We start from the raw sequence: 19,748 nt of genomic DNA on the forward strand, positions 1-19,748 counted from the left end.
AAGGAAGGAATTTTTGCTGCGAACAAATTTAACAGAATTATGGCCCTTTGTTGATTTTTTCACTATATACTATGTAGAAATTTTGTGAACGCAACTTCTCTTAAACCGGATTGCAGACTTTGCTTTAACTTCCAGGGATGAACAACCTAAATGTGTAGATGGCAGTTAAGGAAGGAATTTTTGCTGCGACCAAATTTAACAGAATTATGGCCCTTTGTTGATTTTTTCACTATATACTATTTAGAAACTTATTGAACGCAACTCCTCTGAAACCGGATAATAGATTTTGCTTAAACTTCCAGGGATGAACAACCTTAATGTGTAGATGGTAGTAAAGGAAGGATGCGACCAAATTTAACAGAATTGGCAGATTTTGCTAAAACTTCCAGGGATGAACAACCTTAATGTGTAGATGGAAGTAAAGGAAGGACCCAAATTTAACAGAATTATGGCCCTTTGTTGATTTTTTCACTATATACCATATAGAAACTTTGTGAACGCAACTCCTCTTAAACCGGATGGCAGATATAAAGTTCCACATAAATATCTTACATACAGATATGCATGCTCTTGTTTACGAGCACATCTGCACAGTGGGGGCATCCGTGTCCTTTGGACACATCTCTAGTTATCAATAAAGTTGAACCTCAATTACGTCCATCACGATTACGAGGTGTTAAGGAACATGTGACGCCAACTGTCACTAAAATAGGACATATCTTTGGAAAGCCTTGGCTTGTCTTAGATTTTAAAAATGAACGTTGTTGTGTTACTCTTTCGTTATACAATGTGCACTCATGAATATATTATGTGGATGCATCCTTATATTAATTCAACTGATCTATTATGTCAATGTGTCTTTATATGACGTCGACCAATCATTATACGATGTGCATTTATTAATATATTATGTGGCAGCATCATTATATAATGTCAACTTATCATTATATTATGTCAATCTTTTATTATACGATGTGAATCTATTATTACACGATGTGAATATATCATTTTTATATGAAGTTATAACGTGTGCTTTTGCCATAATACTGATGGGGTTAGATTTACCGGGTTATATCTCACTATGCACCGTTCGTGGCAGGGACTGTCTATATCCCATTGTGATAAAATCTCAAGACTTGAAGGAATCCCGGGCGGTTCTAAACTGCTGACGATTTGTTGACTCTATATAAAGACGATTCTACATTATATACAGTTGTTTTGACTCTATATAAGAATGGTTCTACATAATATATTCATTTATGCACATCGTATAATGAAAGATTGACATCATATAAGGACGCATTTACATCATATATTGTTAAGTTAACTCTATATATAGACGGTTCTATATAGTATAGTGTTGTATTGACTCTATAAAAGAATGGTTCCACATAATATATTCGTAACTGCACATAATATTATGAAAGACTGGCATCGTATAATGAAACATTAACATACTATACTGTTATAATTATGACTCTATATAAAGATGGTTCCACACAATATATTCATTAATGCACATCGTATAATGAAAGATTGACATCATATAAGGAAGCGTTGACATCATACATGTTTATTGTTAAGTTAACTCTATAATATATTATAAAGACGATTCTACATGATATATTGTTGTTTTGACTCTATATAAGAAAATAAAGACGATTCCTCATAATATACTGAAAAATGCACATCGTATATTGATAAATTGACATATAATAAGGAGACATTGACATCATATAATGTTGACTCTATATAAGAATTATTCCACATAATATATTCGTAACTTCACATCATATCATGAAAGACTGATATCATATAAGGACAGACTGACATAGTATATTGTCATTTTGATTTTATATAAGGATGGTACCACATAATATATTCAAAAAGGCACATCGTATAATGATATATTGACATCATATAAAGACACATTGACATTATATATTGTTCAGTTGACTACATATTAAGATGGATCCGCATAATGTATTAATGTGTGCACATTATATGAGGAAAGGTTGACTCAATATATTGCTGTTTGGACATAAAATCGTTCAGGTTTATAATTATAAGACAGTCAATGCTTTACATACATATCGACCCGTAATTGTTGTTGTTGGAGCGAAAAGGTGTGATTTTCACAATATTTCCACCGAAGTAACCATATATCAGTTTCGCAAGTTCGAGCGATCGGTTTTCGAGAGATCCCAGATAGAATAAAATACAAATGTATATTGCAGGACATAACCCTACACCTAAATACCTATACATCAAATTTGGACAAAACACCACACATGAATTTTATAGGGTGGAAAAATACCCGCACTTTCTAAATATTTGTTATCATACAATTCATGTTACTTTGATCAGGCAAGTTATTGTAAGAAAAGATTTACTAAGGTTTGATATACTTACTTTAATTATTTTACATAGTTCCAATGATCATGTTTATTAATGATATCTAATATTTAATTAAAATATGCAATACGATGTGATTGAATAATAATAGACTATATAAATATTACAAACTGTTATATCAAAATCAAAGGGTAAGCATTCAATTTTAAAAAACTGTTAAAAAGATATCAAAGGTAAACATTTATTAAACATTTAAACATTAATTATTGTCAACAGTGTCGGTTATTTTTATTGTCAATCAAAAGCTTATCTTAATTAGTAATAAAAAGTGTAAGGTTACGTCCACTCTATAAAATGAAATGTGAGGGCCTTTGTCCACACTATAAATGAGTTTTGTTTACTCAGATTTTGAGGTGTGAGTTTTAACTTGTGGGGTTTTGTCCGTCTTCTATATATATTTTATATAGGAATTTTGCCTGGACTTGGAGTTCGAACGTACCAATTTGCAATGTAAGTTAAAAGTCCAACTATAAAGCTTATTTAATTATCAGTTTTTTTCTACCCCCGTCTGCAATAAAGACATTAAAACATATTAGATTTTTTTTTGTAATTATTCAGATAACATTTAATGCATTATAAAGTATACAACCTAAAAATAAACGATGAAAGTATAAGTTTATCTTATATTGTTTGTAGATGATAGAGAGCAAATAACGCTATGGCTATATTTTATTTAAGTAAATGCATGGTAATGACAACACGAAAGACAAAATAGATTAACCGGATACATTTCGCATGAACTGGTTGTTCATAAACACAATTTTAATTATTTTTAATCCAAATTTCCAGGGTGTTTGAACAGTATCCATATTTGGGCTATGTGACCTAGTTTTTGATCCCAGGTGACCCATATTGAAATCATCATAACAACCTATCTGACCAATGTCCAGGCAAGTTGGACTGAAAGAGTAGCCCCTAGTGTGTTAACAAGGTTTTCTTCATATTGTGTGTTACGTACGCTTTGACCACAGATGACCCTTATTCCAACTTAACCTACAAATCGCCAAAACAACATTTCCGCCCAACCAATTTTCAGGATAGTTTGATGAAAACGAAACCTTTAAAGTGTTAAAAATGTTTATCCATAGTTAGGCTTTGTGACCTAGTTTTTGACCCAAGATGACCCATATTCGAACTAGAAATCATCAAATTATTTTTTCCTACATTATGTACCAATTTCCAGGAACTTTGAACTGAAACAGTAGTCCTTAGTGTATTAACAAGCCCTTCATTTAAGACATGAATCATGTTGTTGCCTTTCATTGGGGGAAACAGTGGAAGTAAGTCCCTTAATAAATAGATATGGAGGTCACAATCCTTACACTTGTAAGATGAGCATATTGAAATTGCCTAAATTTGAAATTATTTAATAAGATATTTCATAAAAGGATGGCCCAATGTATAAAAGCGTTTGGCATAATAAATTTAACGATACGTTTAAATACTAAATCATGGCTAGGTAATTTACCATGGTTACTTTTATGTTTGATTTTAAATAATGAAAAATGTCACACTGTGTTTTACCACGTAGTTAAATCGTTTTATTTGCTATTTTGAGTTTCAAAAATGGAAGAATTCTGTAGTTTCAAAAATCGAAGGCGTAATAATTGTTAAGATACTTGTGTAGGTAAAAGAGGCATCGTCATAAAATCATACATCAAGCCTATTTTATGCGCTGCAGATTATATAAAAGGTTTAATGAAATATATACTTATATTTTCAATTTGATATTTTTTATATAATTCATATTCTGCTTACTGTTAAATATTTTTTTCACTAAACGTACAAACACAGAAATTTTCTTAATAACGAAGTATAATTATTAATGTGACATTTATATGAATACCAGTTGGTAGTCATCCAAAGGTATCAAATCAGTAAGGCATGACCAATAATGCCCCTAGGATGATACTTCGGATCAGAATTAAACAACTAGAATAAGTTACGTAATCTGATGAATGTTATAACAGTTACATTTGCATAATTTTAAGGCCTAGTGCCGCTTGTATTACAACGTTTGCACCCTGCTGATTAATTATATTACAGCCCTCGGCGCTGATAGAAATATATCTTTTACAAGTACAAATGTTGCTGCAATGCAGCAATTGAGAGCTCCGCGCAAAAAAATGCGCTCATTACAGATACCTTACCAAATTATTCCTACGCACAGGCCATGTTATATTCAGATTAAGTACTATATTTATAATTGAAGATTTTTTCCGAATGTTTTTTTTTTTAAACCATTTTTTGCATAATCATACTTATCTTATGCACTGTCCATAATTAAAAAGAGGGGAAAGATATTTAATATAAAAAATGTTTTCACTGATGCCTACCTGGTAAGGAAAGTAATTCCATTGAATACAAACAAGACTTACAAGACTTGTAAATGTTATGTGACATGACTGTACTGTGTTCTGTTTGTGTCACTACTGTAGTCAGTAACATAAGATGATAAAAATATCAAAGTCTGTGTTTTTATTAGAATTATAATTGTAACTAATATACAAATAGTAACAAAAGGGAATTATAATATAGTAATATTACATGCATTTTTTCATGTCAAATTAAAAAAAAAATGGTTTCTTTCAATACTGAAAGTAGAACAAACTCTGGGATGAAAAAATAGGACGAATTTCAAAAATACCAAATTCAGGATTTTTTCGTTTGTTATACACGCGTTACATGGTGATACAAGATTTATTAATATAATAGAAGACTGTTACCTGAATTTTAGGCAGGTATGAGGAAATTCATTAACATCATGTTCGTGCAAGTCAAAGATATAAAAGCTATTTGACATTGGTGATATATAAAAAACTATTGTTAATTGATTTATTGGGAGATCATTATACTTTTTTGTTGAATTGCTTTAAAACCATTCATAAAAAACATTACACTTCATGTTCAAACTGTAGATTAAAGTTTCTGTTGTTATCAATGATGCTATCTATAGCCTATGCTTAATGAGGGTCCATCCGCTCCTAAGGCCACGAAATGCAGCTTTCGCTGTCGAGTACGGACCCCGGACATGTCACAAGTCATACCTTTAAAGAGTTAATTTTGAAGCACAAAGTGGTAACCATATATACTAAAGTTTAATTATTTCAAACAACCAATATATCAACATGTTATTATTAAACATTTAATTTCATAAATATAAATTAAGAATAATTATCAAAAGCAAAATTATTAAAGTCTTAATTATGCCTGAAATCTTCTTTATATTGACAAATTCAATCACTAATGGTATACTTTATATGCTGTGTGTAAAGGTAATTCAAAATGTAACAAATTATAATTTCATGTAATACTAAAAAAGGGAAATAACAAATTTATAACCTAAGTGTCAGAACATTTATAGCTATTTATAGCTTTCGAATTCACGTACAGCAGAACTGCTTTCCGGTTCTCATTCATTAATATGACATGTTGCGAATCACCGAAGGGGAAACCAATATAGAAATCGAAAGGAGTTCTTGGATGCGGATTTATTTTTAGCTGTAAATCGAAGGGATTAATTGATCAAATCCGGGCCCATGGCCAAAAAAAAAAGTAAACGCAAATAGCACCGCCCCTGTGGACGCGGAGGAATAAAGTAAGGTCCGTGACAGTATTAAATACAATTAATTTACAACATTATAAATTTGTGTTAGGCTTTCTTTAGGGATTCTGTATCTCTCTATTTTATTGTCTTTTAACGACAACAGCAGATAAAATGATGATTCCCTTTCCTATTCCTTTTCTGCTTAGAATAAACCAGGTACAAATCATACCGATAAGAAACCCGGGCAGCTAATGCAGCAATCGCAGAACCAATTATAGCTGCCACTCAAAAATCCTTTTTCGGTTTTTGCCTGTTGTCAGATAATTGTCAATGCCCGTCTTTTTTTATTTGAACTTTTCTCCAGACATTTTTGCTTAATAACCTTATGTTGCAGAAAAATCCTAAGTTGATTGTTGCTTCATTGGTGTTTAAAACATTAGACACATAATCTTATATATTTAACTGCTTTTAGTTTCATTCTTGTTTCTTTTTGTTATATATTATATGCTTTAATGTTTGTAACTATTTTACTTTTTGGCATACTCTGTTAATGGCCAAAGGTAGTGTTTATTTGCCGATTTGCCAATAAAATGAAATGAATATATTTAACAATGTAAGACTCAATATTCATAATCAACTCACACATACAAACAAACAATTTCTAAACATAAGTTGTTCGTGAAAGGTAGTATGTTCGGGTAATGAAATTTGCAGATGTTAACAATTTTTCTTTGCAATTAATAACATCATTTCAAGTTACATTAGTATAATTGGCATAATGAATCTAGTTATATAATCATGGCGTATCTTTATCGTTTATTCTAAAATATATTTAGGCAAAATTAAATATTTTTTGCTCATAATTTATCGAAATACATGCTGACTACAATCAAACTACAATACAACTCATTTATGTAAACTCATTTAATAATTCAATTCATTATATTGAGCTACAAATGTATTTGCAATTTACCGCTCTATTATTTGATTATTTTGTTCAATTTTTACCTTTAAACTTGATATTAATAGCTAACGTCGGCATGATATTAGCCAAATGAAAGAAATAATTAGGAAGAATCACCCTTTAAAGCCGATTTATCTTATGGATAAGGCAGGTCAATCTAAGTATGTGGTTTATAATATATTTGAAAAAGAAAAGTATCGAATTGGATTTAGACAACAGATAAAGAGATATTGATTGATCTCCATAGTTTCCTTCCATTTCTTGTTACTGATTGATAAATATCTTCCTTAAAATAACGTCATATGTACCTTTTACATCAATTATTATCTGCTTCAGAAGGAAAGCATACGGATCTTAAAGCTGCATGCCAAATATTTAAAAAATCCACTTTGAGAAAAATGTAGTACCATTCTTAGAAAAGTAAATATAATTACAACTATATGTTATTTGCAATGAATGACTGATTTTGTGGTATTGATAGCCATACTTTAACTGACATAGTAAGGGGTAAGTTTTGTACATTATGACTTTTATTTGGCAATTTATTTTGATTGAAAAAGCCGTGTGCAATTTCTAAATTACTTTCGTTGTTCTCGTGACACGATTTTTTCTAAATAAAACAGTTTCAAACTTTTCGTGAAAATTAGCATGAATCTTGATGCATGTTGTTTTCAGATATGTACATATATGTATACACAAATGTATATGTATTTCGTTGAAATCGTAACATATATTACTGCCTAACAAGTCTCGATTACAAGATACCAGACACATCACGTATTGAAGTTTGTAACTTAAAGCCTTGCTGAATCATTAAATTTTTATTCAGTTTTTTTTTAATTTGTTTTTATATTTTCCGAAAATTTACCACTATGTATTTTTGTCCATCACCCACAGATTTCAAACATCGAACTTAAAATATAACATACATAATTATATGCATTTATCAAGATTATAAAAATAAGGAAAAAGACACAGAAGGTAAACAAATAATCTATTCATTCATGCTACATTTACCATAAAGAGAAGTTAGAATCTATTAAAAGAAATGGTTTATCGAGGATTCAAACTTGCAACAATGCGGATACATTGCTAACATTTAGGCCATACGACCGTTACATGTGCGTATTACGGATCAGAAACAGTTACTTTACATTTGATAAAAAAATCCTAAATGTGTATTATGTACTGAAACTAAAACATAAAAAGCTAATCAATTTTAGGTCAATTTTACCAAACAGTTATAGTAAAAAAGTATTATAAGGCAAGACTTGATTTTACATTTGAATAGTAAGATTTTTTTTTGATGCGTTTATTTAAGGTCGCCGCCGGAAAGCCCATATGGGCGACCGTACACTCAAGTCGGGTCATCCTAGAGCGTCCCGCCGAGATATTTCGTCGATTTTTTTCCAGCTTTATTGGTGGAGGAAGACCCCAAGTGCCCCTCCGGGCATTATTTCAGGCACGAGCGGGCACCTGGGTAGAACCACCGACCTTCCGTAAGCCAGCCGGATGGCTTCCTTTAACCACTCGGCCACGGAGGCCCAAATAGTAAGATGATGTAGGGGTTTCAAGTTATTTAGCTTATTACTCACCGACTGGTACATGATACGGTACGAATTTTTCCGTTGTGTTTCCATCCAGGATGGAGAAAACACAAACAATATTGGACTGATAAAGGTTTTACGGCTGTGTACGATGAATACTTGTTCAATTAATTCTTTATGTCACATCAACATTTTTGAAGATTTCGACCGAACTTTGTTTCTTGAATTACAATAAGGATTTGATAAGGAATTGGGACTCTCATTTAATAAATAAAAAGGCAAGATGGGGTGCGATATGGACTTTATAAGAACGAGGCAAAAATTGTTATGTTTGGACCTTATATTGGTACATCAACTGATGAACATGCGAATGTGCATCAATTATATTCTAGAAGGATTAGGTGTGAATTGAACTCGTATACCAATGTATGTGTGATTGGCTATTACAAACTTAAAATGATTGATTAACTTTACAAAGATTTTTAATTGCCATTTTGACGAATATATAATAATGGAAGAAGAACCGTGTTGTACATAATTCATGTAAAATACAAATATTACAGTTTCAAATTTTAATCTTTATATTTGGTACAAAATCTTTATATATACAAGTTAGAGCTGTATTAAAGAAAACCGTTCATTTGAAAATATTCCCTGTAAAACATTGAAGTTTATCCGGGACATAACTCTGAAACAAAAATAAATAACAACTTGAAACTTTGCAGGTAGATAGATCTCATTAAGTAGATGTGCAGTGTAAACGAACCATAACTCTGCCTTGCCTTATTTTGGAGTTATTGTCCTTTGTTAATTTTTACACTTTAGCTTCCGTCGGCATGATATTAGCTCTTAAAACTAGAGAAAATGAAAAATAATTACGAAGAATCACTCTTTAAAGCCGAATTGTCTTATGGATAAGGTAATAATTGACTGCCTGTCATAACCACACAACTATAGTTAAACTTGGTTCGCTCGAAATCAGGATTGCTCGAATAACTGAACTCATTTCGCTCAAAGTAATCACCTGGTCCCGGCAAAATCCGCAAATAATGTTTAATGTTTGTACAAATTAACCTTAAAGTCTTAGACAGGTTAAGATTGTGTCAAAAACATTTACAACTAGTGCTTACATGTATATGGTCCTTTAAAGTGGAGAAGTAAAAAAAAATTAGATAAACTCTTTAAGCCGAGTTATCTTATGAGAAATGTAAAAGATGACAATATATTTAATTTTCCCTGTCACACCTATACAACGTTAGTTAAACTTTATTCGATCGAATTCGGATTGCTCGAATAACTTCCTTTGCACGATGGAATCGTCTGGTCATGGCCAAATCCCTATATAATATTAATTGTATTTATGAATAAACCTCAAAATCATCGATAGTTAAAGATTTTGTACAAAAAAAACACATTTATAACTGGTACATATATGGTAACCGAAATGAACCCAAGCAGGCGAGATAGATAATATGTTTTACCGACCAAGCTTTAGATCTGCATACGTGTGAGATGCTCTTGCTTCTCGTTCAAGACCCTCATACTGTGATTGGCTGTAATTATAGATATGAATAAATGATTTAAAAAAATGTCATTGTATAATGAAGTGAATGATATATTCAAAATATTAGAATAAATTAATTTCATTACCAACTATGTATGTAAATTCCTTATCATAATTATTTAATAAAACATTATTGACACTAGTGCTTCAGTTTGAACTTCATAATTTTATTTTCTTACCTGTTTGGAACTGCGCTGGAATTTGCTGAAGCTGAAGCATAATGTAAAATAACATAAATATTGTTGGACATTTGTTTATGAAAAAAGTGCCATGGGAAAATGCATTGTTAATGTGTACACATACAATATACATGTATATACACGAGGTAAATGTTGATATAAATCAAAATGGATATAGTCCATTTACAAATGATGCATGAATAAAACTTTATTTCAATCTGACCTTCAAAAACAAATAACAATGAACGAGTTTTATACCAGAACACAACAGAATTCCGATTAAACATACATTTATGCATATGATATAACAATAATAACACTTTATGCAAACATTTTCCAACATCAACTTATGGCCAATCATCATTGTAACAGTCAGACCTTTGAAAAATATAGTCAATACAGGTCAGCTTGACAATGACAATATGAGAATAATGTCACTTAAATAATATTTACGATTAACTCGATTAAACATTGATCTTGACATGTTTGAATATATCATTAAAAGTAACTTAATAAAGTCAAACTATACGAGTCTGTGATATTATAAGCACATATGACAATAATTAAAATGTGTTAGATTTTAAATTTTGCTACTCATTTAATATTGGAGGTTGAAGACAGGTTTATTAAGCTCCTCCAGCAAAAACACAAGATTTAATTGTTGATGAATTAATAAAAAACAATACTTGAGGACTGGACAAACTTACTTTTCTTAAAATGAAACAAAAAAAATTTTCTTATTATTTCTAAGCAGTTTAAGTAAGCGAACATTAAATGCAAGATTAAGCAGCTAAATATGAATCCCGGCAACCTGAACTTGGAAAGTAGCAAAATGTGATGTCCCTTATTTGTCTTTTCGTAATAATTTTAGTATTGAAATGACATCGAGCCGGTTTGTGCTTATCTCTATCGTTTTGATGCGGAGGACTCCAGCCTATTGTCTTCGTGATCAATAACAACGCATTTAAACAACAGATAAGTAATAAAACATAAAGATACCACTCAGACCGATATTGTTTGTTTAATATACATACTTATGTCAAAATCCATGTGATATGATATTAATAATGAACCAGTAAAATATACAGATGCCAAAACTATGCGATAATATATCAATTAACATAAGTTAAATAATTCGCAATGTAAATTATGAAAAAAAAATCGGAAATACCGTCTAGGAGATCATAAGTCATCCTGCTTTCAGTCTCTGTTCTATTTTGAAGTTGTTCATAGGTATTCCTAGAAAAATATTTATCAAGATAATAAGATTTGGCAATTTGGTCTTGCAAATACAACATGGTTCATCTCTTTCTTTCTGTTTTTTCCCACACAAATTAGAAATATTGATATGTAATAATTTGTTTATGTGTGTAATATTCATTTTATCCATAATTATTTAGTATATTAGTGCATTTAGTTGTAAGTGATAAAAAACCACGAAGCAAAAAGAAACAAATATGATATTTTCTAAGCTATATAAAACTAAAATTAATGTCGGCTTACGGTGAAAATGACGGATCATTTAATTCTGTTTCTCGTGGCACTGATGTTGACTGATGTTGATCTTGATTCGTCAGGCCTGTTTCAAAAGATAGGATATTAGGTTTTTAACTTGTTTTTAATACTGAACTGTTTCACGAGTGTCAAAAATACAGATTTCGGTGTCATTAGTCTATCAATTTATTGAACATTTAGTGCAAATCAAATATTTTCCTATACACATGTATAAAATATTATATTTTTTTCAAAGTTAGTTTAAAAAAATCATAAAAATGACTTAAACTACATGTAGTTAATTAAAAGTACCTGTTACTGTCCGTTTTCTTTTTAAAACAAGCCATATACAGACCGCACCGATTAGAACACCAACAATAAGTGAGCCAATGACAATTGCGGCGATAGCTCCTGCTGCTATACTTATGTCATTTCCATCTGCAATAACAATAACACGATAAAGTATTGATAGTGCCTGTTCTAAATAACATATTTCGTTACAATTATGTTGTTTTCTTAAATTTATGGTTTATTATGAAAAAAAAATTAAATATGATAATTATTTTTGTTAAATATATGCGGGTATACTATCTGCCGAAATAATGTATCACAACCTGGTCACATTATTCTCCGAATGAAAGCTTAAAACGTGGGAAAATACAGGTAACAAAACGAAATAGATAATGAAAAAATGGACCTGTTGTTAAGGTGAAGACAACCTTCTAGCTGTTACACACAAACCTATGTGTTATTTATTGTGTTTTGAACAAATACGGAAATGATATAAAACTAACTGTAACAAACCTGAACAAACATTCACTCAAACTTTTACATTGAGCAGCTTAAGTTGAGAATTTACTTTGTACATTTTGATATCTTTACTCATTCATAAAATATTCAATGTTCTGTATTTCATCATTAATAAAAACACATACCCATACATAAGGGCCATGAGCTGGTGATCCAGAATAGTCTTAATATTTTACTCTCAATCATTCTTGTGCGAATTTATAAGATATCGTACTTAGATCTGCCTAAAACAGGTAAAGGATTAGCTTCAATGATCATATTCTTTAGGAATCCTGCTTTGTTCCATTAATTTGCCTGATAAATATTCCCCTCAGACGTGACACATTATGAATTGCAATTTTGTCACCGGATGTCTTGACCGGATGTTTACATTCACTGTTAAAGTAAAGGCTGTTTTAGAGCAAAAAGCAGTATTCGCTATAATAAAAAAATTCTTAGCTGCACATCATCATTCTAGGCATTGCCCTACGCAGCCAATTTCATTGAATCGAGAAAATAATAACTCCCATTGGCGTTAGGGAAATTGGCAATACAATAAGAGAGGGGTGATTATATATTTTTATTTTTCAAACAAGGCGTCTCTCAAATGATAGATATCTCAATTTATGGCAAAAAGCATGTAAAAAGGGCAATTTTTATTTTACCCTTTCCATGTTCTATTAGATTAGAGCTAGTAAAAGTAATATACTCAACCCATCTACATATAGAATAGCATTGAACAAGTTGCTGTTTTACCTGTTATACTCATAGTACGGTTTGTCTCTCCACTACTTTGTTTATCTGTAATAAAACAAGTTCGATTAGTGATCGCATGTGTGTTACCTCATGATAGTCAATTGCATGTTGCAGCTACTGTGTGGAAATAATCACAGAAATCATAAACAGGGCAAAACGGGTTTTTATTTAAGGGCCATAACTCAGGCAAAAATTATTCAACAGGAAGCCCGTGAAATATGCACAAGGACTGGAGCTATCGAACCAAATTTCATTGAAATTGCATTAGTGATTTAAGAGGAGAAGTTCGGACAAATTTTAAAAACAAAAAATATTAAAGGGTCATATAACTCTTACAGAAATCGTTGAACCAAAAATGCACAACTAGACATGATATTGATCATTCCTGTTAAGTTTGGATGAAATCTGCACTAGAAACACAACAATGAAATTTCCCGAAAAAGTGGTCCATAAAATTTTTTTGGGGTAGTGGTTACAAAATTTAAAATTCCTTTTTTTATTCCCAAATGATAATCGGAAAAAAATCTTTTAAGAAAAACCCCGTTTAATTCCCCAAAAGTCTTAAACCAAAATGAATAAATTGAAAATTTTCCCTTAAATTTTTCCCAAAAGGGAGTAAAAGGGTAGTTAGAAATCTAAAAAAATAAGAAAAATTTAAAGGACCAAACTATGAAAAAATATTGTACAAAAAAAACCCGGGATAAAAATAGAAAAAGGATAAACCAAATTTATACAAAAGGATTTTTCCTATCAGGTTTTTAAAATTTCCTGTTGTTCAGGGGAAACAGAAGGATGGTTTTTATTGGGCTTTAAAAAGGGTAAGTTTTTCAAAAACTAAATAAAGGACAAAACCCGATTTGCCTATGGGGGGTTTGAAAAACCCCAAAAAATCCATTAACAAAGAGGTTAAAAGAAATTTTGAATGTAAAAAATTGTCGAATATACGGGTGATTCTTAAAGAGCAAATTTTTTTCCTTGCCTTTTTAAACAAGGGCACACTGTATAAGTGGTAAATTTGCTATTGGGAAATATTTTAAAATTTATTCGAGCGAAAAAATTATTTTTTTTTTTCGAAATGTTTTTTCATCTTTTTAAAAAACAATTTTTCTTTAAGCATCTTACATGAGAAAATTTAATCAATTGTTTTAATCTCATTGCTTTTTGTTTAATTTTTGGTTTAAAACAAATACAAATTTTTTAATAAAAATATTTTTGTGTTAATAAAACAATAATTTATTAAATATAACAAAATGTTTTTTAAAAAAAATAACCGGTCTTTTTTATAAAACCAAAATGTTTTACAAAAATAGTATTCTTAGCATGTACCTGTTTAAATTAATGAAATCTTTATTTTTGTGACGCAAAAATGGTCCACTCTTGTACAGTATAGACATCAGTATAACAATTTGAAAGTTTTATTCTAATGTTCATGTATAATTTACATTTTGTAAATAGTTCATATATGCTGACTAATTAAAATTTTCCATGATGAAACTGGTAGTTTTATCTAAAAAGGTTTTATAAGACAGTTTAAAACGACTTACTTTTTAAATTAGCTCCGACAATATTTCTTACTTGTCATGATAAATTATCTTTTATACAAAAAACAAATGCTTATAGATAACTTACTGACGTCAGTATAAAATCTCGTATTTTTTCAGAGGTAAAAGGAGTTCCCATACGGATCTCCAGTGACAGTAAATATAACACTCGAATGCCAGATTGTTATCCCTTTTGGCATCAGCTGCTGTTGCGTGTACTTGATTGAAGCCACTCGGGTATATCCACATTGATTGTTACTAATTGCAGTTGCCTTCCCATCTACAGTACCTTTGTAGTGGTTGGTAGCAAATAGTTCATTGGTTGGTGATGTTTCAGTGTTTTAAGCCATCGAATAATGGTGCCTGGTAAGCTTCCTATATTAGCAGTACACGTTAGTTCAAACTCCATCTCCTACCTCAGCAGTTGCCATGTCAGATGGGGTGATATTCCTTGTACTATGAAACCATTCTTCCTTGTAAGTAATGATGTCACATTAGGTTTTTTACTGGAATTGTAAACATTACATGGTTTTAATATTTTAATATATTATTAACGCTGTCATTTCTACTTATTTTATGTTATAATTATTCGGCAAGAGGGAGTGAAAGAAATATATTTTTAATCGCATATTAATGCTGGAAATATTGTCGTTGTGCTTAACAATTTGTCTTATTACATTTTGAACTTATTTGATTTTTCTCAGAAAAATCATTGTGCATTTGATGATGCCTATTTCCCCTGGGTCTCCGGGGGCCCCTTCCCACTGGGTTTTTTTCTGGGTGGGGGGGGGGTTTTGCGTTCATTAAAACGCCCCCTTTTCCCCTTGTTGTTTTTGGTTTAAATTCAAAATTATTTTTCGCTCTTAACATACAAACTAGTTTAAAAAGACTTTGTACAAATAATCACCCGTGAATTTATTTTTCTCCACATACGCTAAAACATTCTAACCTGTAAACATATAATCTTTACTATACCATTTTCTTTCAACGTTTTATTAAAAACTGTCTTAAATATGAACTGTAAACCAACAGATTTGAACAAATATACTTCCGGCGAATGTGTGTCTGAGCAATACCAGTCCACGCAAAACTATCAATTTTATTCTAACATTTTTTTATATTTATATAATAGTAAAATTTCTTGTAAAAAGTATAATTCGAATTTCTATTTGAATTTGATAAAGAGCAGTTACAAAACATAGGTTTTCTTAAATAATTCAACATGTCGGTGTTGTCATAAGTGTTTTATTTGTCCAAGTACTACGACTACGATATGTATGTGAAAAAAAAATCCGCAAACGACGACCAATACTATAAATACTACTGCTACTGAGATAAAACAAAGCACAGATCAACAAGGCAAAGCGACGGTCACAGAATGTAGTCCCCGGATAAACATAGCCACACTTGTAGGGAAACCCAGAAGGTTACCGAACAAAAATAGGAAGAGCACAAGGGCGCAGTAAAGGAGGGAGTACATGCCAATAAATGTAACAATTATCAATAACAAGAAGAATAATACGTATTACAAAACCATAATGGCTAAAACGAGAATGATTGGGACAAGGAGGATCTAAGGGAAAGTGTTGTCGGAGACAAGGTGAAAAATTAGGGGGTATGTGATGGAATACTTACCGCTTAAGACAATTAAAAAATTGGTAATTCAAAAGTTTTAAAAATCTAAAAAATTTTTGATACAAACCCAAAAATCCCCAAAAAGGGTACCGCCTTGGAACGTTCTGTGGTAAAATAGCACTTGGGGTTAAAACCGGTTGTAGCTAGATAAACCACATTCTTAGTCCCAATATGTTCCCTTTTAACGAAACAGTGTAAATAAAATAAATCCCCGCGAAGTGAATTTCTATCAGTTGTCATGGTAACATTCGACGAAATAACTAACACTTCGACATAAATGACACTTGACATATATTAATACAATTATATAGTATATGACATCACACCCGATATAACATTAAAATAACAAAATCTTATGTGATTTATAATATAAAAGTCTACCTTGCTACCAGTTGAAAATGGAATCTGATAGGAGTTGTAATTTAAGATTTAAAAACAACCTCAATCAAGCTATCAGCTGACGTTCTAACATGAGAAACTAAAATAGTGTTCCACATCAAGTAATGAAAGGATAAAATCTTTTGAGGTATGATCATTTCTATCATTACTAACTAAATAAATTTAAGAATTTTATATTTCATAATGAAAATATTCTGATAATAAAACAAACAAGCAAATACACTGAACAAATCTTATAATCATGCAAGTATGATACAGTTATAAGATTATTTTTAATCTTAAAGATATACTGATGGTAAATGTAACGTTGATAAAGCTTAAACGACAGTGCACATGTTAGGAAGACTTAAACTACATATAAATACAAGTGAACATGTCATTCTATACACATTTGTCAAATATGTTCCAGACAGTTAAAACGAACCAAGATATCCGTTCACACATGTATATTTAAGTATGCATTTTACATATTTTGCCAACCAAAGTTTATTATATGGTATGTTGTACTACTTTTACGTATTAAAGGTTTGAAATATGCGTTTAAAATTAAGAAACAAATACTATATGATGCGAACATTGCTGTCTATTCAGCTGACACAACATGTACACCTCCTTTTGTATAATGGAATGAAATAACGTAAACTTAAATAGATGTATCATATTAAATTACGCAAATTTTGACTGGTGTTTTATATAAAAAAATGAAATTACCATAAGCTGAGTAGGTGGCATTTTTTTCAGACTTTAGAATAGTTCCTGTTGTGGAGCTTTTATAATACATCTCACATTTATAAGCTCTAGCATCATCGCAAACTAACTTTTGTATGTTCATAGACAATGTAAGATATGTGTTAGCAGGTGATGTTGAATTCCATGATCCTCTAGCAACATAATCTTTACTATCTGCTTCAATATCTTGACTTAAAGAAATAGTTGCACTGTTTATAAATTGCATTTTAGCTAATACTTGCCAAGCTTTTACAGAACGTGTTGCTGATGTAAGTTTATATATCCATATGTGATAAAAAATATCAACATCTGTTTCAGTGACATCGCATGTCATAGTTAATGTACCTGTGCTGCCCAGTAAAACTTTATCCTTGCTAAAAGTAAAATCCACACCAGAAACTGTAAATGTAACAATGGGAATAACAATTGTATTTTTGAATAACATTCCAAATCCTACATCGAACATTGTGCGACGTAACAACGTTTCAAGTTCTGACATTTTAATTTTGTATGTTTTTTTTAAAAAGTACATTTGATAGTATTGATAAATAAATATCATGGCTTTATGGGAGAATGAAAAATATTATTTTAACATGGTTATGAAAAACACTGTTTAGAACATGGGTATATTAAGAACAAAAACAGTTTGACCGTAAAAAATGGTCCATGTATACAACGGAAAATAATTAGAGCTAAATCGTTAATTGTAATTGAATGCAAAATGACTTACCTTTAAAGAACGTAAATGCGATAAAGAAAACTAAACCTTTTAAAATTCCCGACATATTTTTCTACGATTTAAATAATCTCTCTACTTTATGAATTCAACTTTTACATTCAAACTATGGCACATGAATAACACATTATTTTTTAATAGTTTATTAAAATATAAAATGTGAAAATAAGAGACGGACTTTGGTGTTGACAGTTATAAAATTATTTAAAATTGTTTGTGATGATATACATCAAATAACATCGTGACTATATTGATGATTAGCAATCAAATAGATACTTGATAATGAAAACAGGAAAAGGCAATATAGATATACCGGATACATTCAACAGGATCTAGTGTTTCATCAACAGTATTGTTTTATTTTCATTTCAACGTCAAAACACGCTAATTAGCGGGGGCGTGGGACGAAGTTTAATTTTTTTCGCGATCCCGCCAAGCGAAAAGTCGAGAATTAACAAGTTAAAAAGGAGGTGAGCGCGTGTATTCACTCCGCGCCCCGCAGTTTTATTTCTTATATTTCGCTCCCCCGCCCCCCCGGGGGGAATTTTTTAATATTTTAAAAATTTGGGCCCCCGCAATCGGGTTTTTAAGCCACTTTTTTGCTCCTTTACCCCCGGGCCCTTTTTTTCTTTTTAATTTTTGAAATTTTCGTTTTGGGGGGATTGCCTGGTAAAAAACGAATGGCCCCAAAAACAGCCAAACCCTAAAAAAACTTTATCTTTTTTATCCGTTTTTAAACTTAAAAAAGATAATTCGACAAATTTATTTTACATCGCAAAAATCGCCTCAGATTAAAATGGCGGAGTAAAATGGAAATTTAAACTTTTAAGGGAAATTTTTCCCCTTTAAACCCGGGGTTTCCCCTTGGGAAATTGATGAAAAGTTGGGGGGCCCCTTTTGGGTTTTTACGGGGATTTCATTAAAAAAAAAATAAGGGAAATTTCCCCCAAAAGCCCTAAAAAAGGGGTCAGCGTCTTGTTAAGAAACATTCATTACTGTTTGTTATGTGTAGAGCGTTTTCCTTTTTACCCTAAAAGGTTAGGCGACATGAGCCTAACCATTCGAGAAAGATCTCTCAAATCTCCGATCATGTGCTTTAGATCCGTATAATTGTGGGTTGCCTCTGCTCCCTGATCCAGACTCTCATACTGAGATTTGCTAAAAATATAGAAATAGAAAAATGCTTGAACAGATTAAAACTTCTTATAAATGATATTACGATGAGTAGATCGTTTAGAAGTTCAAAATACAATACATTTTTATGTTTGTGTGTTTATGTCCGTTAACGTTTTACACACATTTGCCAACAATATATGATCATACATCAATTTATTTTTCAACTTTCATATAAACACAATTACCAAGAAAGCAAAAACATAATTGAAGGTAAGCTATGCAATAAGTACTTTATTTTTAGATCTAGATATATAATATATTTACTCTTCTTTTCACG

At 31.0% G+C, this 19,748-nt stretch overlaps 1 protein-coding gene across 1 annotated transcript; it reads right to left on the reverse strand.

The window, feature by feature from the left end:
• Nucleotides 1-9,950: 9,950 nt before the first annotated feature.
• Nucleotides 9,951-18,561, reverse strand: LOC132713927 (uncharacterized). Its single transcript, XM_060696631.1, has 8 exons — nt 18,290-18,561; nt 17,542-17,958; nt 13,256-13,300; nt 12,023-12,148; nt 11,720-11,795; nt 11,388-11,455; nt 10,217-10,247; nt 9,951-10,026 (listed from the first exon to the last, which is right to left on the reverse strand). The coding sequence occupies exons 1-8, from the start codon at nt 18,342-18,344 to the stop codon at nt 9,951-9,953; spliced, it is 894 nt and encodes a 297-aa protein (XP_060552614.1). The 5' UTR covers nt 18,345-18,561.
• Between the last annotated feature and the right edge of the window lie 1,187 nt (nt 18,562-19,748).

This window comes from Ruditapes philippinarum, unplaced genomic scaffold, assembly GCF_026571515.1.
Source record: "Ruditapes philippinarum isolate M1 unplaced genomic scaffold, ASM2657151v2 ctg6442_1_1_1_1, whole genome shotgun sequence".
Taxonomy (NCBI): domain Eukaryota; kingdom Metazoa; phylum Mollusca; class Bivalvia; order Venerida; family Veneridae; genus Ruditapes; species Ruditapes philippinarum.